Source organism: Mustela putorius, unplaced genomic scaffold (assembly GCF_011764305.1).
Source record: "Mustela putorius furo isolate JIRA1106 unplaced genomic scaffold, ASM1176430v1.1 tig00000228_pilon_pilon_pilon, whole genome shotgun sequence".
NCBI lineage: Eukaryota > Metazoa > Chordata > Mammalia > Carnivora > Mustelidae > Mustela > Mustela putorius.
Genome location: NW_025421322.1, coordinates 3,082,598 through 3,108,129, shown reverse-complemented (window position 1 = coordinate 3,108,129; position 25,532 = coordinate 3,082,598). Strand labels below are relative to the sequence as shown.

At 47.5% G+C, this 25,532-nt stretch overlaps 1 protein-coding gene across 5 annotated transcripts in view; it reads right to left on the bottom strand.

The window, feature by feature from the left end:
- MATN2 (matrilin 2) overlaps positions 1-25,532 on the bottom strand; it is a 134,779-nt gene that overhangs the window by 2,685 nt on the left and 106,562 nt on the right. For 2 of the 5 annotated variants that reach the window (XM_045077970.1, XM_045077975.1), the window contains 9 exons: positions 25,290-25,412; positions 12,455-12,577; positions 11,102-11,224; positions 9,093-9,248; positions 4,571-4,984; positions 2,247-2,399; positions 1,179-1,250; positions 693-827; positions 211-309 (listed from right to left, as the gene is read on the bottom strand). In XM_045077970.1, coding sequence (XP_044933905.1) covers positions 211-309; positions 693-827; positions 1,179-1,250; positions 2,247-2,399; positions 4,571-4,984; positions 9,093-9,248; positions 11,102-11,224; positions 12,455-12,577; positions 25,290-25,412 — 1,398 coding nt within the window. The remainder of the gene's footprint in view (positions 1-210; positions 310-692; positions 828-1,178; positions 1,251-2,246; positions 2,400-4,570; positions 4,985-9,092; positions 9,249-11,101; positions 11,225-12,454; positions 12,578-25,289; positions 25,413-25,532) is intronic. The other 3 variants (XM_045077972.1, XM_045077973.1, XM_045077971.1) reach the window with 3 other exon arrangements.

Here is a 25,532-nt window from a genome sequence, read left to right as displayed (position 1 = left end):
AAATTCTTGACCCAAGCTTGCCATGAAGCTTGGCTTGCCCTTGATGTTCAAACACCTAGCAGGTTGCTTAAGAAAAAAGCCTTTCTACGAGTTCACTACTCATGGATTTATGGAAATGACTTCATTTAATACATACCGACAGATAGTATCTGTGAAGTTCGGTGAAATTCTTCAAATCACACAGACAAGCACAGTATTAGAAAAGGATATAGCGTTGAGTTAACTTTCTCACTTCTTCATTTGCAAGGTTCTGGAACATGATAAGGTTTTCACATTTGCATTGATCGTGTTTTTCTTCCAAAGGACTTCCTGAGAAAGCACATGGAAAGTGTTCACTCACCTCTGTAACCCACCAGACTTCCCAGATGCATAATAATAGGACTGAATCAGCATAGGGAAGAAACCAAAATGAAAGAAATGTTCAACTTTTTCCACACAGCCAGATCCAGTAAATTTCAGGAGAGGGCTGCATGGATTTCCAACACCGAGAGCTGCCGCTAGTGTGGACTGCAGGGAAGGCTATTCCCATTTCTTTCAGCTAATTTTTCTAGTTCTCATTTTACTTAAGCCCCTCTCTTTCCCCCTTTCCCATTTCCTACTTCCTCCTTTCCTTTCCTCCTTGCAACTGAGTCTGTTGGCAAGCTAAGGGGCTGGTATCGAGCCACTGGAAGCAATACTGTATTTGGAATTACCTGGAGATTTTGTTGAATGGAAAAGTTTTTGTGTGGACTGTGAAACACTGTCTTCTTCAAACAGATATCGATGTTGCACTGCAAAATTAGAACAGGAAAGTAGGTCTCGGATATTTATGGTGCCTGGCTCAGATTCTGTAAAGAGAAAGAAAACTGAAGTCAAACCTGCTTTACATGTTTGTGATTATAACAGCTGTCAGTGGTCAGAGTAAGGTACTTAGTATTCCTAGCTGTGGCACACAGCTCTACTTTGGGACATACTGTGGCCAAAGACTGGCAGTAGAGACATTACCAAATATGGCTTAAAAGTATAGAGTAAATGTTTCCTATCTGATCGAGGAAAAAAAGCCATAGTTGGCATAATTCAAATCTTACTGACTCACTTTTTATGACTTTTGTCTGGGGGAAATCATGGTAGAAGCATCCACCAAAAGTTCTAGAAACACTGCTTTTTAAAATTTACCTGTTGGCTTTTTTTAATTTTACCTGTTGGCTGGTGGATCCTCTTTGGCAGTTCCTCTGCGGGGGAGTCCTGACTTCCATCAGAGTCTTCCAGAGCTGAGGGGGAAAAGATGACCAAAGGGAGTGACAGTCGTCTGCGTGCGTGTGTGTTCCTTAGGAAACGTCCCAGACCAGCTCCCCACCTACCTGCTGTCACCCAGGGTGTTTCAGTTTTATTTGGTAACACCAGTTTCAAAAAGCAATTGGTTTCCAGGGTAATCCAAGACCACACTAGGGACATTCTCTAGTAAGAGAAACCTGGACCCCTTAAGTGCATCTTACTTAAGAATGCCCTCACAAATTCCATGCCTAGAAGTTGGGGTGGGAAAAAAAGTCACGTTGGCCAAGGACTAAAACTGCAGGGGGACCCCCTCTAAGAGGTATTTCAGTTGGAAGGAAACAGCCAAGAGGTGAAATCTCTCCTGGGCATTAAAAAGGCCCTCTCACCCCATCCCCCTCCCTCTTATTGCTTTCCTTCGGAGGAGTGAAACACATCACTTAGCTTAGGATTTGGCTGGTGACCGAACCTGGGGCAGGAGTAGCGAGCCAGGGCAGAGCTGCTCTACCTGTCCTGGCACAGTGAGATCAGCACGGAAAGCTCTGGGACAGAACAAAATGGAGGTTCTAAAGGGCTGGCTTGTGTTCTGTAAACAGAAGAACCACTCCTTGCAGCAAGGTGTTCCTTACATTTGAAAGGATTCCCTTCCCTTTCCAGTCCAATTACAGGCATCTCCTAAAATGGAACCTCTGTGCTGTGTATAATGGTTGTGTCTTAGCTCAATGTTCTTTTCTAGAGGGCTTTTGTGGGGATGAACTGTGCTCGTGTGTCAAAAGATTGATCACACTGCCAAGCCCAGAGCAAGCGCTCACGCAGTGTTAGCTGTGAATCAATCCTGTCTTCTCTCTCCTGTTTCCCCCTTTTGGGCATAGTGTTTCCAGACATTACTGGCCCCAAACACCAGGGAGGCACTTTTTTGAGCACTTGGGAGGAACAGGTTGAGAATTGCTTCTCCAAGCGTTCATAGCTGCTCTCCTCGAGGTCAATTACAGTACCTTCACATATGCCCTTCTTTAGTTTTTCACTTATCTCTCCCATCGTGCTGAAATCTTCGGCATAGAAGAGATGCTTGTCCGTGGGCTCGGAGGCAATCTCCTGTAGTTCTTCCTCAATGGCTTTTCCTACCCCGACAGCATACATAGTTATGCCTATGTTGCAGAGCAAATGAAGAAGGTAGTTAGAGCTATGCCCCCACGGTCTGGAAGTTGTGTGTACCATACCTAAAGCCGGGTGCATGTTACGTGATGTGACTTGAGGGGTCCAGGTCAACCCCCCTTTATCTTTCTGCCATTTTTATTTCAGCCCTATGAACAAAAGAAGGGGTTCCAATGAGGGAAAGGTGAGGCACTAGGGGAGGTTGGGAGCTAGACCACCAACCTGTTGCTTGCTCAGCTCTGGGCAAGGTCATTGAACAAATCTTCAACTTCTGCCTGAATTAGCCTTGGGGATAAAGTAGAAAAGAGCAGTATCTTATGGCTTATTAAATGGGAATCTCTTCTGGGAGAATTCCAAGAAGCATGTCAATTTATGACCTTCTAACCTAGTTTCTACTTCTTAAAGGTACAGGATAGGATGGGGCGGGGGTGTGCAAGGGAAGCTGCATTCTACCTACTTCTCTTGAAAGGACAAAGCCTTATGAGGAGGTGCTGAGCTGAAAAGGAAAATCTGCAGACCCTTGGAAATCCTCTATGTCAGACAGAAAGAATAACCCAAGTACCAACCTTAGATATCAACAGGGATATGAGATTGCTCCAAAACCTTTTCTAAACAACAGAAATCATTAGATTCCCTTCCTCCATATAGGCTTCACTTGAAAGCAAAACACAGTAAGAACTTAAATTCTCCTTCATTTTCAACATTTTTTTAGCCTTGATATCTTGTTCTGGCTAATTCATTAGGCCGGATTAAAAAAATACACATAAAAGTGCTCTTTAAGCCAAGGGGCAAGAGTTATGCCTTGTTCTAAGTCTATGTAGGGTCTATCGGCAAGATCAACATATTTGTCCAGGAGCCCAGTGACTTCATGCAAATTTCCCAAAAAGGATAATTACTATTTTAAGATTATATTAGCTATGCATAATTTAATTCACTTGAATTATATTGAATTCATTAACTAAATTCATCAGAGGATGTCACTTCAGATAAATTTTGTTGATTTTAGAGCCAAATAAACATCAATATCTCCTACCACCTGCCCTTGGGTGATTGGTGGAAATCTAAATGGGGGAAAGAGGAAGGTAGACCAGTCTCAATGAGGCAAATAAAAGGAGACAATACTGTCTTTGGAGACAAGCTACTTCTCCCAGTACACTTTAAAAATGCAGGCTAGAGGGGTTCATGGGTTTGATATGCGTTCTCAGGCTATTTTTACAGTTCACTCAGAGGATTCAGGACAGGACACTTTTTGGCTACTATTCTATTGGCCTAGAGGAAAAGGTATCAATCCGTGAGGTACACAATAACAGTAAAATGGCCTCCATCATAAAGAGTGTTTGAATGTCAGTGTGAGCCAGCCTTTCTGTGAGGAGGGACAGAGTCCACTAATAAGACTGCTAGTACTTTCTCTCCTTGTTCATTTACTCTCAAGTATTAGTCACACATGGACTATTTGCCAGGCCTGGTCTAGGTACTAGGCCCATAACACCTGAGATGAAGCCCTGGTCTGCATACCTTCTCCCCCCTTACAGCAGTTGCTAAAGGAATGTACCCTCAACAAGTTCTTAAAGAAAGTGGCTTTCAAGCAAACTGCTTCAAGACCTCAAATTTTCTCATTTCCCCCAAGGAATCCAGTCACTTCACATTCTTCTAGCTCTACCAACCATCCTAGCTTTTTGGTTTCCTTTTTCTGGGGGGCCACAGCTCCTCTGCCACACTTTGCATCTAGGCACAACTAAAGAAACTTCCCGTCCTCCCCTCCCCCACATCATCCATGAGTCTAGAAAACATCAGAGAACAGGCTTTGCTTTCCTGAGTTAACTGAGTCGTGCTCTCTCCCAACATTTTGACTTTCTTTAAAGCTAACTTTTGCCTCCTACAAACACAAGGGTGTTCGCTATCATAAGGCGTGCAGGGTCGCTCCTGTCCACTGGAGGTCCCACACTGGCCAGGAAATGGCCAGAGACCATTCAGGTGTGGTTGGTGTAGACTACGCAGGGGTCCCATCATGGCCTCTAGGGGGCAGTACAGGAAAGGTGTATCCAAGCTTGACCAGCAGCCTCTCCCAAAGCTCAGGGCATCTCTCACTCACCACCTGGCCACCCAGTGACTCTAAGAACCCTGACCCTGGACTGACCTGCACCACACCTCTACCCCTTATTACCGTTGGCCTGGGCTTTACTGGCCCACTCTGAGACGTCATCCTGAGCCCGTCCATCCGTGAACACGATGGCCACTCTGGGCACCCGTGTGGAGAGAGGTCTGGCCCCTTCCACTTGGGTAAAACTTCTCTCAAACATGTGTTTCAGAGCCAGCCCCGTCATGGAGCCCTTGCCCATGTATTTCATGTGGGCCACGGCTTTCTTCATGTCCTTGGCCGACTTGAAGCTCCTCAGGGTAAACTCTGTGCGGACCTGCGTGGAATACTGGAGCAGCCCCACTCGCGCGGCTTTCGGGGACACCTCCAGAGAATCTATGATGCCGGTGACAAACTGCTTCACAATCTCAAAATTCTCTTCTCCGAGGCTCTTGGATCCATCGATCACAAAGACCAGGTCAATTGGGCCTTCAGTGCATCCTACAGGAAGGAAAGGACAGTCGAGATGGCCAAGTGGTCAAAATGCACTTGGAGTAGGAGACAAGCATGCTTCAGGAGGCAGGACCCCTTTGGAAAGCCCCCTGGGTTCCTCAGATCAGACACAGGATGGACAGAAGGGGCTCGGAGAGTCACAATCCACGGTAATTTTCCCATTTGCCTTCCCGGTGGCTTGTTAAATTTTTTTTTTTTTTAAGATTTTATTTATTTATTTGACAGACAGAGATCACAAGTAGGCAGAGAGGAAGGCAGAGAGAGAGAGGAGGAAGCAGGCTCCCTACTGAGCAGAGAGCCCCATGCAGGGCTCGATCCCAGGACCCTAGGATCATGACCTGAGCTGAAGGCAGAGGCTTTAAGCACTGAGCCACCCAGGTGCCCCATTGTTAAATTGATTGAAAGAATATTCTTCACAAGCAAAATCACAAGACAGAGGTACAAACTGTCAGAGAAACCAGGCCCACACTGTACTCTGGGTCACTGACAGCCAAGTCTGGGAGGGGCTGTGGGTAGAGTACACTGTAGGGTCTGACAGCACAAAAGATTCCTACAACTTCCCTCCAGGAGGGTGACATCCCCCCAGGGCTGGCATTCTGACAGACGGCCGACAAGGAAATTCTTAAATTCTTAAATCCGTCATCTCTTCCTTCCAGCGAAATTTCCTAGTCACTGAGCTGATATTTGTTACTCTGTGTCTTCCTAACAACTACTAATTTATTTGACAAAAACTGGCTTCTTGAGCACCTGCTTCACGCCAGGCAGTGGACACGGCAGGAAGACAATAGGGACTGAGGCAAAATCCCTGACATGCCGTAGCTTCCAGCCCCGCAGAGTCGGTTAGCCCCCCGTACCGCCCACCAGCTACCTGGTTATGTGTCCTTCTCTCTGCTCTGCCAGCTTCTCCTCAGCAAGGGCCATTTCTTTCCCCCCATACCTGGCACACAATAGTTGTTCAGCAAATGCTTGTGGACGGAGTAAGTGAAGGAGGTGGTGCCCTTTGGGTGCCGTACCTGTAAACACCCCACTGACCCATTCAAACTTAGAAATGAATCATCGCTGGGAAATTTATTTTTTTTTAAGATTTCTTAAATGTATTTGTTTGACAGCGAGAGACACAGTGAGTGAGGGAACATAAGTAGGCAGAGCAGGAGAGGGAGAAAAAGACTCTCCAATGAGCAGGGAGCCCAGTGCGGGGCTCCATTCCAGGACCCTGGGATCATGACCTGAGCCAAAGGCAGACACTTAATGACTGAGCCACCCAGGCGCCCCTTCACTGGGAATTCTCTATACGGAAGCTCTTCAGGCAACTTGGACGGCTGACAGGAAAGCCCGCGTGAATACTTAGGCAATCTGGGTGTGGACAGACTTTTTGTTATTTAGGGCTGCATAAAAGAATTTACAGATCCCAGATGAATGATCTCATTTCCAACGGTCTATGGTACGCAATATAACGTTCTCTTTTCTGTATCAAGCAGTTGTCTGGTTTTGGAAAGTGGAGCACAATAATACAAGCAAGTAAGGACACACAAAAGCAAATGATATGCTAATGCGTGTGTGTGTGTGTGTGTGTGTGTGTGTTGTTGGGGGTTGAATTCTTCTCTTGCCCCATTAAGTGCTTGTTCCTGTTACTCAACTTATTGATTGTTTATTAGCAAAAGAGGAAAAAGCCAAGTCTCCTCTTCATTTACATTCACAGCCTGTTCTTGAATCAAAAGAATAAAAATTTAAGCACACACATGACTCTCCAGCAGCCTGCAGAAATACTGGAATAATTTTCCAGCAGTAGGTCTGTTTCCCTCTCTTCCCCCCACACTCTTTTCTTACAGAACAAAATCAGTCCTTGCAACCTCTATGCAGAGAGGCACAAAAGGCTTCTCCAGGAAAGAAGGATGCTGGAGGGAGTGGAAGAACTTCAGGGCCAGAAGGACCAGACTTCTGCTCCCAGACCAGGAAGAATGATAGCTTCCTTGCGGGCTACTTGTTTGCAGAGGGCTGTCCAACTGTACTTGGGCATTTTCTTTTCGTGGTTAAGTCAAGGAGACTGCAAGTGGGGCTGTGATTTGCCTCCGGAACTTCATTTTCAAAGAGGTCCCCCATTTCAGGGCTGGACAAAACCTTTGAAGGTCATTAGTGCTGCCCTCTTGTTATTTATATCCTTATAACATCCTTACGCAGTAGCCATTCAGCCTGGCCTTGAACACCTCTCCTGATGGAGAGCTCATCACCTCCCCGTTAAAGCCCTGTCTCTGGACATGTCTGCTGCTGCTCGATACAAGAGCTACTGTTTGGCGAGTGGTTGGTAATGTGCCAGCACAGGGCTAAGCACCTGTAAATACACAATCTCCTTTAATCCTCATGAAGATTCTGTGAGGCATTGTCCTCAGATTATAGATGAAGAAACTGAGACTTGGAGAAGGGAAATAATTTGTCCAAGATCACACAGGTAGTATGAACAGGGGTTGAAGTCCAGGTCAGTCTGACCCGAAGTTCATGATCTTAACTAATCACACAGCTTCCCTGAAAGTGTCTTTGTCCTCATGCTGAGCTGCAGTTTCTCCCCACTGTTCTCTCCTTCCCCAGCGCTGTCCTATAAATCACCAATGAGGTGACTGTCACTTTGGTATTTGAATGGTACCTCGAGTCTTTTTCTACAAAGATCCTCAGTTTCTTCCTTTATTTTTCATTTGACATTGTGCTGAAATTCTTAAATCCTGCTTGTCATTGTCCTTTTTCTTTAAATATTTTTTTTCTAAAAAATAATGCATGCACATGGAACATAATTTAAACATTACAAAAGCATATATGTATGTATGCATGTGTGTGTATGTAAGTATGTATGTGTATCTATATATTTAGATAATACAAACAGAAGTGGAATTGCCTTTTAAAATTGCCCAACTGCCTTCCTCAAGGCTGTACTGATTCAGACACCTAGTAATAAATGTATTGTCTATTACAATACACCTTTGTCAACCTAAGGAATAATCAACCTTTTTGATCTCTGATAATAGGTTTTTAAAAAAGATATCATAGCTTTAATCTCCTAGTAGACATTTTCTCTTTTTTAAAAATGGTTTTGTGGGGGGCGCCTGGGTGGCTCAGTGGGTTAAGCCTCTGCCTTCGGCTCAGGTCATGATCCCAGGGTCCTGGGATCGAGCCCTGCATTGGTCTCTCTGCTTAGCAGGGAGCCTGCTTCCCCCGCCTCCCCATCGCCTGCCTCTCTGCCTACTTGTGATCTGTTGTCTGTCAAATAAATAATAAATAAAATCCTTAAAAAAATGGTTTTTGGGATGCCTGGGTGGCTCAGTTAAGCATCTGTCTTTGGCTCAGGTCATGATCCTGGGGTCCTGGGACTGAGTCCCACATCAGGATCCTTGCTCAGTGGGGAGCCTGCTTCTCCCTCTGCCTGCCGCTCCCCCACTTGTACTCCCTCTCTAGCTGACAGATAAGTAAAATCTTAAAAACATAAAAGTAAAAATGGTTTTTATGTTTCATGTCATGTTTAGAAAGGTCTTCTTTTTTTTTAAGATTTTATTTATTTATTTGACAGAGATCACAAGTAGGCAGAGAGGCAGGCAGAGAGAGAGAGAGAGGAGGAAGCAGGCTCCCTGCAGAGCAGAGAGCCTGACGTGGGGCTCGATCCCAGGACCCTGGGATCATGACCCGAACTGAAGGCAGAGGCTTTAACCCACTGAGCCACCCAGGCGCCCCTAGAAAGTTCTTCTTTACTCTGAGATTACAAAATAATTTACTTAAAATTTTTTTTTCTGCTACTTTGGAAGGCATTTTTTTTTAAGTGTTTAAACATAGATCTCTCTTTTTTCCTAAAATGCAATGCTCAGACTGAATGTAATTCCCCAGAGGACAAATTTTGCCTCTCTCATTCCAGCTATGCTTATTCAGTCTAAGATCACTCCAGCCTTTTGGCACATAATGAACTTACTGTCAACTCAAACAAAGTTTTTCCACAGGTGCCTCAGTTAAGCTCCATGAAGGGAGAAGCAGAGGTGAGGGATTTGTTTCCTGAAAATACTCCAAAGAGCGATTGCTCCCAAGCCAAATTCAAGCAGAAAGCCCAGTTCAGATCACTTACTCTTGCACCGTCTTCCATCCTCAGCTAGAACAAATCCCTCTGAGCATTTGCAGATGTAGGAGTTGCCACTATTAACACAAATGTGTTCGCAGCCGTGGTAGGTCGACTTGCAGATATCCTTCCCTGAGGGAAACACGGGGAGATGAGCAACTCCATCTGTGCAGGGATGAGCCGGACTGAGTGGTCATGTCAGGACAGATCAAGGAATTAATCCATTTTTTAAAAAACCCATCTCTGTTTAAACTTTCTTTTATAATATGCCCCTTTTTTTTTTCATTCTAATACTCAGGATGGGGCATGGGAAAGGAGAAACTCCTCTCAGAAAGCCCCAGCCTCCACAAGCCTGAGTGGTGAGATGGATGATTGGGTATTTCTTATTAATTTCTAGAATTATTTGATGTTGCTTTGGGGTTTGATTTTCCCAAGCTACTGATTTTTTTCCCATAGATGTCCTAAACACTCCAGTTTCAATTAATAGACATTTCTCATGTGTGAGGTACTTTGAATGCTTCAGAGTAGTTACAGCCCTCCAATCTTAACAATATGCTGTGAGAAGACGAAAACAGGAATAATTATACCCAGTGTATACATGAAGAAACTCAAAACATGTCACGGAGCCACCTGAGGCCATGCAGGAAGTTGATGGCAGAGCTGAGACACGCGTCTCCCATGTGCCCCTCCCCCATCACATGAAAGCCTACGGCTCTCTTCTGTCATTAGCTCCCTCAAAGGAGAAGCTTCCTATAAAGTTGGGATTGGTAACTACAGATCCCCCTAGAAGTGGAAAGGGTGGCAATTGGTCTAGTAATCAAATTGCAGAGGTTGTGCCTGGTGTACAATAGCTCAATTTACTGAGCAAAAAAATACATTGTGTGGATAAATGGCACCCATGTGTACACGTGCGTTCACAGAAATAAAATCATGAACATTCCGCTGGGGCAGACACAATGGGCAGAACGGCAGGCATGACCTCCACTGAGGGAATGCTGTAGTGTGACGGTAAAACAGGGCTGTGCAGGCAGATCTGCAGCGTTAGGCCAGGGTCCCGCCAGCATCCTGGAACTCAGTTGTTCAAACAGAACATCTCACTAAAGATAGGAGCCTCTCGTCCTGGTGGAGGAATGAGGACAGTGAGCTCCACTCAAGCCAGCTTTGTTGACATGTGGGAGTCCCAAGTTATCTCAAAGGAGTCTCTGAGGTAATGCCCCAAAATCAACCTGAAAAGCAAATGAACTGATTTTGCCTTAACTAAAAAAGAGCCATCCTGCCCACTAGAGCAGAGTGTCAACAAAAGCAAATACAATTTCAACACCAACACCAACAACGCCCAAATAGGGACTAATAGCTCAGAATCTCCCAGTGGGGAAAAATCCTTGCCCTGGGCTCTTCTAATGCCCACTTCACCAAGCTCATGTGTCCCATCTGTCTCTTTTTTGGGGCGCTGTGATGGTTAATTTTATGTATCACCTTGCCTAGGCTATGGTGCCCACCTCTGTTTCTCCAGGAAACCTAATGCACCTTCTAAGTAAACTCTCAGAATTCTCTCAGACAGACCTACAGAGGCAAACAATAGCAAAAAAGAATAAATAAAACCACAGAAAAATCCCTTAGTCCCTCTCCCACCCTCTACCCTTACTTATAAGGTCTTCCAAGAAGAAAAAGCACTGTAATTATCCTTTGATCCTCATAGTAATTGCTGGCAGAGATTCTAATTCTGTCCAAGATTAGCCAGGCTCTGTGGGAGGCTCTGGGCATCCACACAATGGTTGTGCAAGGGCCAGCAACTAGGAGAAAACGGAGAGACGCAAAGAGCCTGACAACTCGTGACCTTGACTGAGAAAGTCCTGAAGAACTAAGGGTCTCCTGCATGGGTCACTAGCAAACACTCTCAGAGCACCCAAGGCAGGAACTTGTAACAACAGGGGGAAGATTTTAAATACGGAATGAAGTTATCTAAGTGTCTGAGTCCCGCCGATGGAAGAAGTCATCTCAACCTGGAGGCAACTTACTTCGGCAACGCTTCCCATCCTCAGCAAGCCTGAATCCTTCCCGGCACTTGCAGAAGTACGACTCATTACTGTTCACACAAATGTGCTCACAGCCATGGTCTACTGCTTGGCAGACGTCCTTCCCTGAGGACAGCAGAGCAAGTCAAATCAATTTCACCAACATAAATTTTCCCCTGGGCTTCCCCTTGGAGGATTCACCCATCTTAGCTGCCAGACCCCACACCCACGGGAGCTCAGTGATCCATGGGAAGAAAGTAAAATTGAGGATGAAGTTCAGTGGGTCTAATTTAGGTAAACTCTTCCAACTTCCTCACTATCATTCCCCCCCCATCCCTCACCAGCACCACTTCAATATCCCATTAAATGCAATCAATCATTGGCTTTCTGCAGAGGCAGTTTCTGAAAGCAATAGGAAGCACTGTGGGTCTGATGCGGTAACTTTGAAGATTAAACCTCAATTTAGACTGGCATTGAAATCTAATTTGGGCTTTGTCCCTGACCTATAGCTTTGGAGAATCACTTAACCACTTGGACCCATACCTTTCCTGTCTGTGAACTATGAGAGTCATAATTCCAATTACCTATCTTTTCTTGAAACGTGTCAGCACAAGTTGCTCTTTGCAAGTGCTCTGAGAAGCTTGAGGAAAAGATGACTGATAGGGATGAAAATCATTTGCTCAGGGTAACGCACTCCCCTTTGATGAAACAGAGATGCATCTTGGCCCCATCTAAGAGGCTTTGCTTTCTGACACATAAATATGGACTCATCATAAGGTGGGTCTCTACAAGAGATTTGTGCTCCCAGCAACAACATGATAATATTATTAAAGAAAAACAGAGCGTCAGAGAGGTGAAACAACTTGCCCAGCTAATAAAGGGCAGGGCTAGAAGCTGCTAGAATCTTGTTTCTGGCCATAGGGCATAAATGAACAGCTTCAGTTGTACCTCTAGCCATGGCTTTTCTCATCTGTTCATTTATTTGTTTTCTTTTAACAGGCTTTATTTTTTAGAAAAGTTTAAGATTTACAGAAATTGGAGAAGATAGCATAGCGTTCCTATAAACCCCATACCCAATTCGTAACTTATATTAATGTGATACATTTGTTATAATTAGTGGACCCATACTGATCCATTAAAACCAACTAAAGTCCATGTTTTTTTTTTTTTTACATGTCCTTAGTTTTTAACCTGATGTCATTTTTCTAATTCCACCCAGGGCCCCACATTATATTTAATAGTCATGGGGCAGTGGCTTTCGAGGGGAACTGAATTCAGCAGAGATCAGGATGGCAGAATTCATGCAAAGGTCAGACACAATCACAGTCATGTGAGACAACCCCAGTAAAAACGTACTTCTGCAGGTTTTCCCATCTTCGCGGAGTATATACCCTTCAAAGCACTGGCACACAAAAGAGTCTTCATTGCTTACACACGAATGTTCACAGCCGTGGTCCCCCAAGGCACAGGAGTCCAATTCTGGGAATCCAATTGGAGTGAGAGAAACAGAAGGAAATGGTTCATATATTACTGACTTATTCAATCTTTTTTTAGTAACTTATTCCATCTTAAAAGATATTTGAGACACCTTAAGTTAAAACACTGTCTTATCCCACGATGCACATTTCAAAACAGAAAATATGTCTAGGGACAAAAAATTCTTCATATATAAAGAGTACACAAAATAAAATCATTTCTATAAAAAAATGTACAAAACACATGAAAGATGATTTATAGAAGGAGAGCTATAACATGGCCTATAAATATTAGAAAATAAGTGCATCTTTGTTGGCTATCATATAACCATGATACCAACTTATCCAATATCTACTTATGTACGCAGGTACGTGTCACACTTATGTAATCCGTTCTTCATCTGCTCCTGCTGTCATCAACTCTTTCATGCGTTCCTACTCTGAGTCAGGTACTCTTCTAGGTTCTGGTGATTTAACAATGAATAAGACACCGTTTCCTCTTCTGTGAAGCTTACAGTTGGCAGCAGGTTTGGGAGGGAAGAAGGGGAAAGACAAACAATAAAACAAATAAATATGTCAGACAGGGAAATGGCTGTGGAGAAAAGCAGGAGAAGGGAGAGAGAATGTGCCCAGGCTGGAGAGGGCTTGTATTTCACATTCTGCAGGCAGATACAGTGCCCCTGAGCAGAGCCCTGAGGAGACGAGTAAGTGTGTGGTATTTGGATGGAACAGCACCCTCAGCAAGGAACAGCATTTGCAAACTGCAGAGGTGGGAGAATGTGTGGCACATTTCAGGAAGAGCAAAGAGATAGCTGGGACCCACGCAACCGAGCCTGGCAGGGGACGAGGCCGGTAAGGCCAGCAAGGGGCAGACCCTATGGGCTTCACGGGCAGCAGTGGGATCTGACTGAGGAAGGGTCCCTGGAGGGTTTTTGAGCAGTGAGGTCACATGAACTGGCTTTGTCATAAAAGGCGTACTCAGTGTGGGTGAGGTAGAGCATGGAGAGCTGGGAGAAACCTCTTCCCGGAAGTCGGGTGGCCCCGATCAGGATGGTGACAAGTGTCAGACTGTTGGCTGTATATTGAAGGTAGAGCCTACAAGCTTTGCTGATGGGTTGATTCACAGAGGCCATCTTCATATGGATAAGAGAGAAGAGGCATGGATGCCCAAGGTTGCAGGACAGAGCAAAAAGAAGGGCTTTGCCTCCACAGTACGGGGGTGGCTTCTGCTTGTGACTCTGTGAAAACCAAGCTGGTATTTTAAAAGCCTGATACCGAGGCCACGGGGGAAGTGACTTCTTATAAGAACAATACACAATTCTGAGTCAACGCCATCAATTCAGATGGAGAATTTGACAATGGATACACATTGAAGTTATGAAAGCAAAGCTCCAAAGTACATAATCATTTGTACAATCAGGCACAGACCATACACTTATTTCTAAGGCATTTTTGCAGTATTTCTTTTTGGAGGGGAGTCCTGAGAACCGCCCCGTCGATCAGTCAAGGCAGCTGTTCTTATTCTCACTCACTGGGAGACTCGGGCTGGGGAAGGCTAATGGCTCGCCAAGATCAATTGCTAATAAGTGATAGCATCAGACTCAACATGTAATCTTCTGATAATAAATCCCATGTTTTCCCCCAACTACACTGCACTGCCATATGGTAAAGTAAGCCTTCAAACATGAAGGGAATTTTGCCCATCTTCTTTTGGGCAGATGTGCTGCCAAAATCTTTGAACAATGGGAAAATATTATGTTAACTAAAATTATAACTGCAGAAGAGAGTCAAAGCAGAGCTGGCCTGTCATGTTTGCTCTGAACATGACTGACTTCTCTGGGCACAATCTAGACTCATTATTAATGCAGAACATTCCCCAGTGGCTTCGGGTCGTTCCTCACATAGTGTTGAGTGGAAATACAATTGAGTGATCCACAATACAGACAGCTGGCTGGCTGTGGAGGTGAGCATTTTTTTCCTCACCATGAATTTATATTAAGAATACTCCATTTTCCAACATAATGAAACAGCTGTAACTCTTTCAGGCCAGCCTTGTCAAGCCATAATGCAGACAGATACCCTCCCCCCAGCCCCCAACCCAGGACACCCTTTCTTTCTGGAGCTTCCCCCATGGCCTGTCCTGGCTCCGTCTCAGACCGTCATGGAGAAGAGTGGCTAAGTCTTGCCACACAGACCCTGAACCATGGTGGTCTGCACCTGCACTAGCCAGATGCATCAGGAGCCTGCCGAGCCCAAAGCCACTGTCTACGTCACCCTTGGCTATGTACAATCACAGCAGTTCCCAGCCCAGAGTTTCTGAGCTCTCCTGAGAGCTCGTTCACATTAGCAGCTGTTTGAAATTTTATTGAGTGCATGCTTTTTTTTTTTTAAGATTTTTATATTTATTTATTTGAGAGAGAGAGAGAAAGAGAGCAAGCACAAGCAGGGGGAGGGGCAGAGGGAGAGATAGAGAAGCAGGCTACCTACTCAGAGGGGAGCCCAACATGGAGCTTGATCCCAGGACCCCAGGATCATGACCTGACCCAAAGGCAGCTGCTTAACCAACTGGGCCACCCAGGCGCCCCAACTGGGTGCATGCTTTGAAAGCCCAGGTGGAGTTTGGGTTTTTAATCTTTTCCTTCCTTATCCCCTTAGAGCATCTAATCGGTTGACAGTAGAGCTGTGGTGAGCTCTCCACCTCATGTGAACATTAGAATCACCGGCAGAGATATTTTTAAAGGCAGAACAGGCAAATGGTTCAAAATTCAAACACATTAAAGGGATATGTCCCCTAAGGAGGGGTATCTGGCATCATCTACCAAAGTTACACAATGGACCTTTGACCCCAGAACCTCAATTCAAGAATTCTCTCCTACAAGTACCTGGCACCACAGGAAGGGATATACTTTCAAGCTATTCATGGCAGCATTGTTTGTAATAATGACAAGTGGGAAACAACCCAAGTTTCCGGCAACAAGGAATTAAGCAGCTGTAAAAAGAATGAGAATGTTCTCTCTGTAAAGATCTGAAATCTTCAAAAAGTACCATTGAAGGAAAAAAAAAAAGGCAGAGGATGGGGTATATAGAGTACAACATTTTTTGTGTGGGTAAGAAAAGGAGTGGGTATGTAAAAGCATATACTTGTATCTGCTTTTACTCACGTAAAGAAACATGAAGGATAAATAATAAACGAATGAAAATGGTGTATTAGTTATCTGTTGCTGTGTAACAAGTTACCCCAAAACCTAGTATCTTAAAACAACATTCATTATCTCACACAGTTTCTAGGGGTCTGGAATCCAGGAGAGGCTCAGCTGGGGAGTTCTCTCTCGGGGTCTCTCAAGAGTCTGGGGTCACGCTGTCAGCAGGGACTGTGGTGATCTCAAGGCTCTACTGGAGCTAAAGGATGTGCTTCTGAGCTCACTCACGTCATTTTGTTGTTGTTGTTGTTTTGGTTTTGGGGTTGTTTTTTTTTTTAGATTTTATTTATTTATTTGAAAGAGAGATCACAAGTAGGCAGAGAGGCAGGTAGTGAGGGGTGGGGAAGCAGGCTCCCTGCCGAGCAGGGAGCCCAATGCGGGGCTCAATCCCAGGACCCTGAGATCATGACCTGAGCCGAAGGCAGAAGCTTAACCCACTGAGCCACCCCGGCGCCCCTCACTCACATCTTTATTGGCCGACATCACTCAGTTTCTCACTGGAAGGAGGCTTCAGTTCCTCAGCATGTGGGCTTCTCCACAGGGCAACTTATAACATGGCTTCCCCGAGAGCCAATGATCCAAGAAATGATTGAGAGGGCTCCAGATGGCAGCCACAGTGTCTCTTATAACTTAATTTGAGAAGTGACAAGCCATGGTTCTTTCCATATGCTATCGGTCACACAGACCAACAGTGAAGGAGGGGTCCATACAAGTGTATGACTACCATGAGATGAGGATCACTGGTGGCCATCTTGGAGGCTGGCTACCACCACTTACTGATAGGAAGGGAGGTAGGGAATAGGATGGGAGGGCAAGAGGGGGAGCAAAGCTTCTTCTTCTTGTTTTTTTTTTTTTTAAGATTTTATTTATTTGTTTCTTAGAGTGAGCACAGGCAGACAGAGTGGCAGGCAGAGGCAGAGGGCAAGGAGACAGCTGAGCAAGGAGACCCATGTGGGACTTGATCCCACGATGCTGGGATCATGACCTGAGCTGAAGGCAGCCACTTAACCAACTGAGCCACCCAGGCATCCCAGGAGCAAAGCTTCTTAATGTACATTTTTTCATATTGTTTTGAGTCTTAAGCCCTGTAAGCCCCTTACTTATTCCTTTTTTTTTTTTTTTTTAAGAGAGCTAGAGAGCATGTGCACATGGTGCAGGGGGGCAGGAGGCGGGGCAAGGAAGAGGCAATCTCGTGACCCTGAGAGCATGACCTGAGCTCAAATGAAGAGTCAGATGATTAACCGACTGAGCCACTCTGGCGCCCCAACCCCTTACCTACGTCAAAAATAGGCCAAAATTTAAATAAAAATTCTTATGGGGAGCAAAGGATTTACAATGAAAAGTTTGCCTCTCTCTCACCTTTGACCTTCTACATCATCACTTTTAAAGCCAGCACCATCACCATCATTTAACCAGTGTTTTATTCAGGCAGGCATTTAGGCGGTGCCTAGTCTCCTACTATTATAAACATTATTGTAATGGATATTCTTGCGTATATGGTTTCGCCTACAACATGAAGACCTATCTGAAAGATAAATATCCAGAAGCAAAAATGCCCAGTTAAAAGGTATGAACATTTAAAAGCTGATAAACATTTCCAAGTTGTCCTCTAACGAGGTTACACCAGTATAAGATAGTCCTGGCTTCTGGGGGTCTAGGGTGCTTCCTGGGCATCTGGCTGTCTTGAAAGCCTCACAGGTGATTCCAATAAACTACCCGAGGAGAGATGCGGTTGCTGGACCCAGACCTTGTGTCCAGACACCTTCTCAAGCATCTGGATTACTCTGCGCCTCCACCACCAAGAACCAGACACCGCTGTCTTTTTCTTGGGCTGCTGCATCTCCTGACTGGTTTCCACACACTCTTTTACCCCCTCCAATCCATTCCCTCCCCTTGTCCTAAGACCTCTTTTCAAAATGCACACCTTCTCACATCACTTCCGTCCTCTGCCTGAGATCCTCAGAGTCTTTGGAAAAGACAGAATCCCTGAAACGTCCTCTGGGCCACCCTCCCCCAGCTCTGAGCACCATTGTTCAATGCGTACCTCAGTACCAAGCCGAGGGCCCAGTCACCACCATGGTCGGCACAGCCACTCCTCTGCCTCTCCTTCCTCAGTCTCCCTGCCCCCCCCATCTTCTGAGGTCTTCCTGGACCTCCCCACACGGGGCCTCAAAGCAGCAGGCATCCGCCCCTCTGATACCACTGCTGTCACTGAACAAACCTGCTGGTTTGGGTCTTCACCTGTGCTCTCCCTGGGCTGTGCTCGCATGGGCTCTGATCAAGAGACCACACGCTCACTCCGCCTGCCCTTTCCTCCTGCATCTCCCATTGCCCAGTGCAATGCCTGGTGCACCACAGGCCCTGTAAACACCTGGTGAGTAAAAGGAAACATTTCCTCAGTTTCCCACTCTGAAAGTTAAGGGTAACCAGACCGTCCACCCAGGGGTTTTGTGCAGATGTTTTATTTTATTTTATTTTATTTAAGATTTTATTTATTCATCTGAGAGAGACAGAGAGAGAGCATGAGTAGGAGAGGGGCTGAGGGAGAGGGGGAAGCAGACTCCCATTGAGCAGGGAGCCCAGTGCAGGGCTCCATCCCAGGACCCAGAATACAACCTGAGGCAAAGGCAGATGCCTAACCATCTGAGCCACCCAGGCACCCTTTATTTTTCTTATTTTATTAAAGGCTTTATTTAGGGGGGGTGCACCTGGGTGGCTCAGTCAGTTAAACATCTGACTTGGCCTCAGCTTAGGTCTTGATCTCAGAGTCACGAACTCAAGCCCTGCATTGGATGTGAAGCCTACTTTAAAAAAAAATTATTTTTAAGTAATCTCTATACCCAACATGAGACTTCAACTCATCACCCCAAGATCAAGAGTCACATGCTTTACTGACTGAGCCAGCCTGGTGCCCCTAAGATTTTATTTTATCATTTTATTAGACATTTTATTTTTAAGTAATCTCTATACCCAACGTGGGGCTTGAACTCTCATGACCCCAAGATTAAGAGTTGCATGGGCAAGGGCACCTGGGTGGCTCAGTTGGTTGAGCCCCTGACTTTGGCTCAGGTCATGATTTCAGGGTCCTGGGATCAAGCCCCCTGTCAGGCTCCCTGCTCAGCAGGGAGTCCGCTTGTCCGTCTGCCCCCACCACTCCCAGCTTAGGCTTGCTCTCTTGCTCTCTTTCTCTCTCTCAAATAAGTAAATAAAATCTCACCAAAAAAAGAGAGTTGCATGTGCAGATTTTTTTTTTTAAGATTGTATTTATTTATTTGACACAGAGAGAGAGAGACAGTGAGCAGGGGAACACAAGCAGGGGGAGCAGGAGAGGGAGAAGCAGGCTTCCCGCCGAGCAGGGAGCCCGATGCGGGGCTCGATCCCAGGACCCTGGGACCATGGCCTTAATGACTGAGCCCCTCAGGCACCCTATGCAGATGTTTTAAATGAGAGCCCTGTGGAGGCTGGATGCTGGGGGGTCCTCACTCTCTCCCCCACACCAGCCTTTCAGAGCGCACACTTCACATCTGCTCAGCAAAATGTCCAGTTTCTATCAATCCCATTGAGGATGCTCTGGGTCACTCATAAGTTAAAGAACCACATGTGGTAAGTTAGAAAACGCCCAAAGTGCACTCCAGTCAACTTCCTGACCACAGGTTCTAGCTGCTTCCTCTTCAACCAAGAGGGAAACCAACTTGGAGTCAGCTTCCTCCCAGAGCCAGATGGTCCCCTATGGGAAAGTACTTCAGTGTTTCCAGAACAGGCAGAGGGAGCCACCATTCCTGAGTCATCATCATGGGGCACCTTCAGCCCAGGGAGAACCGTCGGTACCCCAGCAAGGAGTACATCCATTCAGCAAGTGTTTCTGGAGCACTTTGCTGAGCACCCCACAGGCCTTGTCTTGGGGCTGGAAGGGCCCGGGAGATTAACTGGTCCAACCCTTTATTTTAGAGCTGAGGAAACGGATGGCCAGAGAGGAGAAGTGACTTTCCCAAGGTCTCTGAGTCTGCCGAGGTGAACTGTGTCAGCTGTGCTGGGGACAAAGCTGGGATTAGACCACAAATCTACCACCTTCGTGTTTTCTGGTCCAACAGCACATCGGAGCTCAGCAGAGTCTCCTCAGGCTGGAAGATTGTCAGAGAACAGAATCAAATCATTTCCTCAAAGGAGGCTGGGCCTCCAAACAGTATCATGTAACTCTAGAGGCTGGAGGTGGTCTGTCCCCCTGCTCCTCAGGTCCCGTTCTCCCCCTGCTGCCCTCGAGCACTCGGTACTCAACACTCAGCACACTCACTCTCTGGGCTTCTGCATGCTGTTTCCTGTGCCTGGGAAGCTCTTCCTCTTCTGTCTTAGGCTGTTCTGGCTCCTATATCAAAACACCATAGACTGGGTGGCTTGTAAAGAGCAGAAATTTATAGCCTCCGGTTCTGGAGGCTGGCATCTGAGATCAGAGTGCCGGCATGGTTGGGTGAGGACCCTCTTCCAGGCTGGAGACCTCTCCCTGTACCCTCACATGGTGAAAGGGATTGGGGGAGGTATGGGGGTGGTTCTGCGGGATCTCCCCTATTAGGCCACTAATCCCATTCATGAGAGCCCCATGTTCATGACCTGATCACCCCCAAAACCCCACCTTCTGATACCATCACCTGTGGGAGTTAGGATGTCAACATATGAATTTGGGAAGAGAGCAACACTCAGTCCATCATACCCTCCATCTCTGGCTAGCTCACTCCTTCAATCTCCAGATGTCAGATCGACCATCTCCTTCTCAGGAAACTTTCTCTAGACTAGCTGAGGGTTCCTCGACCCACGCTCCTGGGGTGCCTCTTCTTCCCACATCACATGAAAGGTTTTTAATTTCCTTCTTCCCTGAGAAACTTTAAACGCTTGTCAGGGCAGAAACAGAACCAGCATCCACCCCAGGAAGGCAGGCTCAGTGCCCGGCACAACGTGCCCAGCACGCTGTAAGTTCAGGGTCAATATCTGTGGAGAATGAGAGCAAACAGATGGAGAGCTTAAGGAGGTGTCCAGACTCAAATCCAGAGTCTAGACTCCTAGGACAAACTACTGAGAAACATCACTTAAATAAAACAGATGAGGAGGTATGAAAATCTCAGGAGGCAGGAAAAACACATTTCCCTCCAGGAGAAGAATGCGCTTCCTTTCATCCTTAAGGAGGCAGGTCCACACCTTCCATTCAGCTCCTGTCTTGAAGGGGATCTACAATCTGTGATCAGGATAATTACAGGTTTCAGGACAAAGCGGGGGTGTTCAGGGCCCACATCCCACGAGCCTGCGCGCTGATGGAGACAGCAGCGCTTCCATCCAGATTCCTCATCCGGTGAGTCACGGACGTCTGTGGCATGGCTACGGCTAGGTCATGTGTTCCGTGGTCTCGCACCTCTGTGGTGCTGACAGACGGCAATCCTGTGTCTGCGGCTCCACGTGGGAGGTTGTGAAAACCAGCCCAGCCCCGGAGGGAGAAAGCCACCGTGGCCTGCCAGGCGGGTTAATGAGGCCCTGGAGATAGAATTACACCATTTTGGGGCGTTTCTTATAATAAAACTAGGAGCAGCTAATCATTCTCTAACTCTGTAATGGCTTTTGCTCAGACAACCCCAAAAATGGCTCAGCTGAGTCGTCCCCTTAGAGGGCACCTCACTCTGGGCACCAGGTCCCGAATCAGGGGACCCAGGTTCTGGTCCTGACTGTGCCGCTGACCCTTGGGCCCAGCTTGGAGTGCTGTCTTTACCTTTGGTCTTTCCCACCAAAGAAACGTTAGACCTCGAAGCTTCCTTCTCCTGTCATGTGAATACACTGAGGGTGAAGGTGGTCTTCTCCCCTCACTGCATGCTAAGGACTGAATTGTGTCCCCTTCCCCGCTACCAAATTCATACTTTGCAATCCTACCCTCCAGTGTGGGGGTTTTGGGAAATGAGATCTTTGGGAGGTAAGGAGGTAATGAGTTGCAGATGAGGTGGGGACCCCATGATGGGATTAGGGTCCTTAGAGCTTGTTCTTGTCCCACCTCCACCCACCCGCCCTCCAACTACCACCATGAGAAGATGGAGCAAGAAGGCAGCCATCTGCAAGGCGAGAAGAGGGTTCGCATCAGAACATGACCATGCCGGCACCTTGATTTGGGACTTCCAGCTTCCCAGAGGCTCCCGGTAGCGGCTGGACAAGGATTCCCAGTGCTCTGTGGCTTGTGGCCCAGATTCCCGTCAGCACCCTGCCCTTGCCAGAGTCTGACAGCAGCCTTTGGGGCTCCTGAGTCTGACTTCTCCCAGGGTGGCCTATCTCTACAGCCCCTCCGATGGAAGCGGGCCCAGCCCTAGGAGGTAGGTCTCTAAGGCAAGGTGCTACCTCAGCCATTGCCTCGCTGCAGGGCAGTCTAATGGTGGGAGGAAAGCTAGGGTTTAAAGCAGTTTACAAGTTCCCCAAACATTTCAAATTTGTTTCTCCCTGTGCCACTTGGCAACCCTGACGGAGAGGCAGAAATCATCATTCCAAGTTGACAGTTGAGCAATCTGATCCAGAAAGGGTCAAGTCTTTTGGCCAGGGTGGAAGCAGCAATATTTAAACCCAGTCTCTGGGCTCTCAGTTCAGTGTTCTTTTGACTCTGTCACATTATTTCTCAGATCTGGGCAAAGGGTAGCATGGGGTGAGAGGGCAGAGGAGACGCGCCCAGTGGGGGCTGGCAGCGGGAAGTTCTCCGTAGGGAATGTCGGCTACGAGCGGGGTCTCCACCAGCAAGGCTGGGAAGGGAAGGTGGCGCTAAATGGAGAAAAAACAGCCTGGACGTACAGTGGTCCCTCAGAGAATAATGGGACTTACCCTCTTAAGGAACTGGAGCAATCGGGGAAGACCTGGGGTGGGGCTCGAGAGGTGGAGGAAGGGATTCTCTGACATTGCCAAGTTGAGAAATGCAACTGGAACTTTCTTTGGGGGACAGTGGGGAGCCACTGAAGGCTGCTGCACAGGGAGCAGGGCCTATGCCCGGTGCCACAGGAGAAAAAGACAGGTGGTCTCTGACCATTCACTTTCTCACTCGATGAACTTGGTTGAGCATCTCCTGTGGGCCAGGCCGGGGAACTCTGACTCAGAACAAGACTCAGCGTCACCCCAGGAGCTGGTCCCCTAGTGGACAGTGGGTTCTGCGCACATCCAGCCTGCGGAGTCTTTCCTGATGCTGGGACGCCCTTGCAAAAGTCTACCTCAGGGAAGTCACCAGGAGCTAGAGGGGAGGAGGCCTCTCCGCTGCAGCTTCTGTAAGACACTACCTCATTCCCCTCCCCACCATAGCCCCCCGTCTGCGCATCAACCCCACAATGCAAGTCTCTTGGGGAGAACCTACAATCACAGTTTGGGGGCCAAGGATATGAAGGAGAGAGGACAGGCTTCATCCCAGGGGCTAGAGAGCCCAGGGTGCCTGCAGGTGGACGGGGTAACAATGCCCACGTAGTCTGAGGGCCCTGGGAATGTGGGTCTGCCCTCTATGCTTCAGAGAACTTCTGGAAAGTGAGTGAAGTGTTCTTCAGGCCACCCGCTATCAAGGCTCTAAGAGGAGGCCGCCTGTCTGAAGGGTGAAGGACACCCTCACACACTGAGCGGGGCCGTGGCGGGGCCCGTGGCGGGGCCCCCCCTTCCCCAGCACAGCAGATTGTTCCAAAAAGTTGGGAGTCATGTCGTCAGGCTTTTTGTCAACTGGCACAGAGCTGGGAAACTTAGCCCCCAGTTAACGATGGCCATACTGGAAACAAAGGCTATTATTATAGGACGGGGTGGCTGAATCATCCCGGGTCAGACAGATAGCCTTCAATTAGGGGAAGAGTTCGATGCTGGTGGGTAAAATTCATTTCTTTATGAATGGGAACCACCATTCTCAGAGGATAATTCTGACCTATCTGATCATCTCAGAAGCCTTCAGAGTCACAACCACATATAAATAGATACACATCAAAATTCACTTCTGATTGCACTGCACTTAAATGGCCAAATGTGCAACATTTAAGAGTCAGAGGCCTCACTCCTATGGACCTGGGTGAGGAGGGACGGGGCGTGCGACTATAAGGGGCGGTGTTCGCTGGGAAGGGCTGTGAGAATTTCTTAGGCACCCTCCAGCCAGCTGATAGTGGGCTCTTGATAATCACAGTAAGGTGTGGGGCGGAGAGGGGGGCAGAAGTCGGGAGGGGGGATAGACAAAGGAAGGACATGAATAATCCAAGATGGGGGCACCTGGGTGGCTCAGTGGGTTAAGCCTCTCCCTTCAGCTCAGGTCATGACCCCAGGGTCCTGGGATCGAGCCCCACATCAGGCTCTCTGCTCGGCTGGGAGCCTGTTTCCTCCTCTCTCTGCCTGCCTCTCTGCCTACTTGTGATCTCTGTCTGTCAAATAAATAAATAAAATCTTTAAAAAAAAAACCCAAAATGATGGAAAATGAAAGCAAAGCAATAAAAAAAACCCATGCCTCTGGCTCTGGCATGCAGCCCCATGTAGACGCAGTTCCCCGCGCCCACCCTCCTTCTGTGCCCCAATGCCCTCCCCGTGCCAGTGGCAGTAGCCGCAGGATGGGATGACCCATCCGCAAGAACCTATCGCTAACTCGGAAACCGTTATCTCGCCGTCTGCAGGGAGGGGCGCACCGCCGCTCAGCCGCCCATGTGAAGGGCCACTATGGTACCCGGAGTCGGGAAAGTTAGTCCTGTCACCAGGGAGACCAGCAGGCTAGGGGGAAGGACATCTGTAGCCCTTTCCCTCCATTTCTGACACCATCTGTCAAAATAACTATTTTTTCTGTCTTTACCTTAGTCCACTGGGAGTACAGGGCAGAACAGACAACATTCTCCAGTGAGGAGAGAGGGAGATCTAAAGGCCATTTTTTTTTTAAATTAATGGAACAGTGGGGCGCCTGGGTGGCTCAGTCATTAAGCATCTGCCTTTGGTTCAAGTCATGATCCCATGGTTCTGGGATCGAGCCCCACATTGGGCTCCCTGCTCAGCGGAAAGCCTGATTCTCCCTCCACCACCAACCCCCTGCTTATATTCCCTCTCACTGTCTCTCTTTGTCTCTGTCAAAGAAATAAATTAAAAATCTGTTTTAGATAATTAATTAATTAATTAATTGATGGACCAGGAAGTGGGGCTAGCTGCAAGGATATATGTGCTCAGGAATCATCACTGCCAACCTCTCCATCTGCTGACAGATTATGTGGTTGGGGGAAGGATGTTTTCTCAGGAACCTCCCCCTCTCCCAAGACGGACTTCTATGGAGGCCCACAGACCAGGGCTGGGACCCACTCCTTTAACAGAGGGAGCCTTAGACTCCTGACTCAACCTGAGCTGCGGTTTCCCCGCAAGGGGGACTCCACAGTGGGGAGAAGCACTAGGGCTCAAATCACTGAAGGAGGCCTTTAATGCCCACTCGCACAGGCCCAGCGAAACCCTGCCTGGCTCCGCGCTCCACCCACAGCCAGCCCCGTGCCAAGTCCCGCTTGTCACCAGACCCAGAGCACTCACTGGCACAGGTCTTCCCGTCCCCTCGGAGCACGTGTCCCTCAGGACACTGACAAGCAAAGGACCGGTCCGTGTTGACGCAGGCGTATTCACAACCGTGGTCACTCAGCAAGCAATAATCGGCCCCTACAAAGCCAGACAGCCAGGTGAGGTGGGCAGGAAGGCTCTGGGCTCCCGAGGATGGCCATCAAGGGACCCCCGTCTTGTCTGTCTCCCCCCACTCACCCCACAAAGTCATGCAGTCTG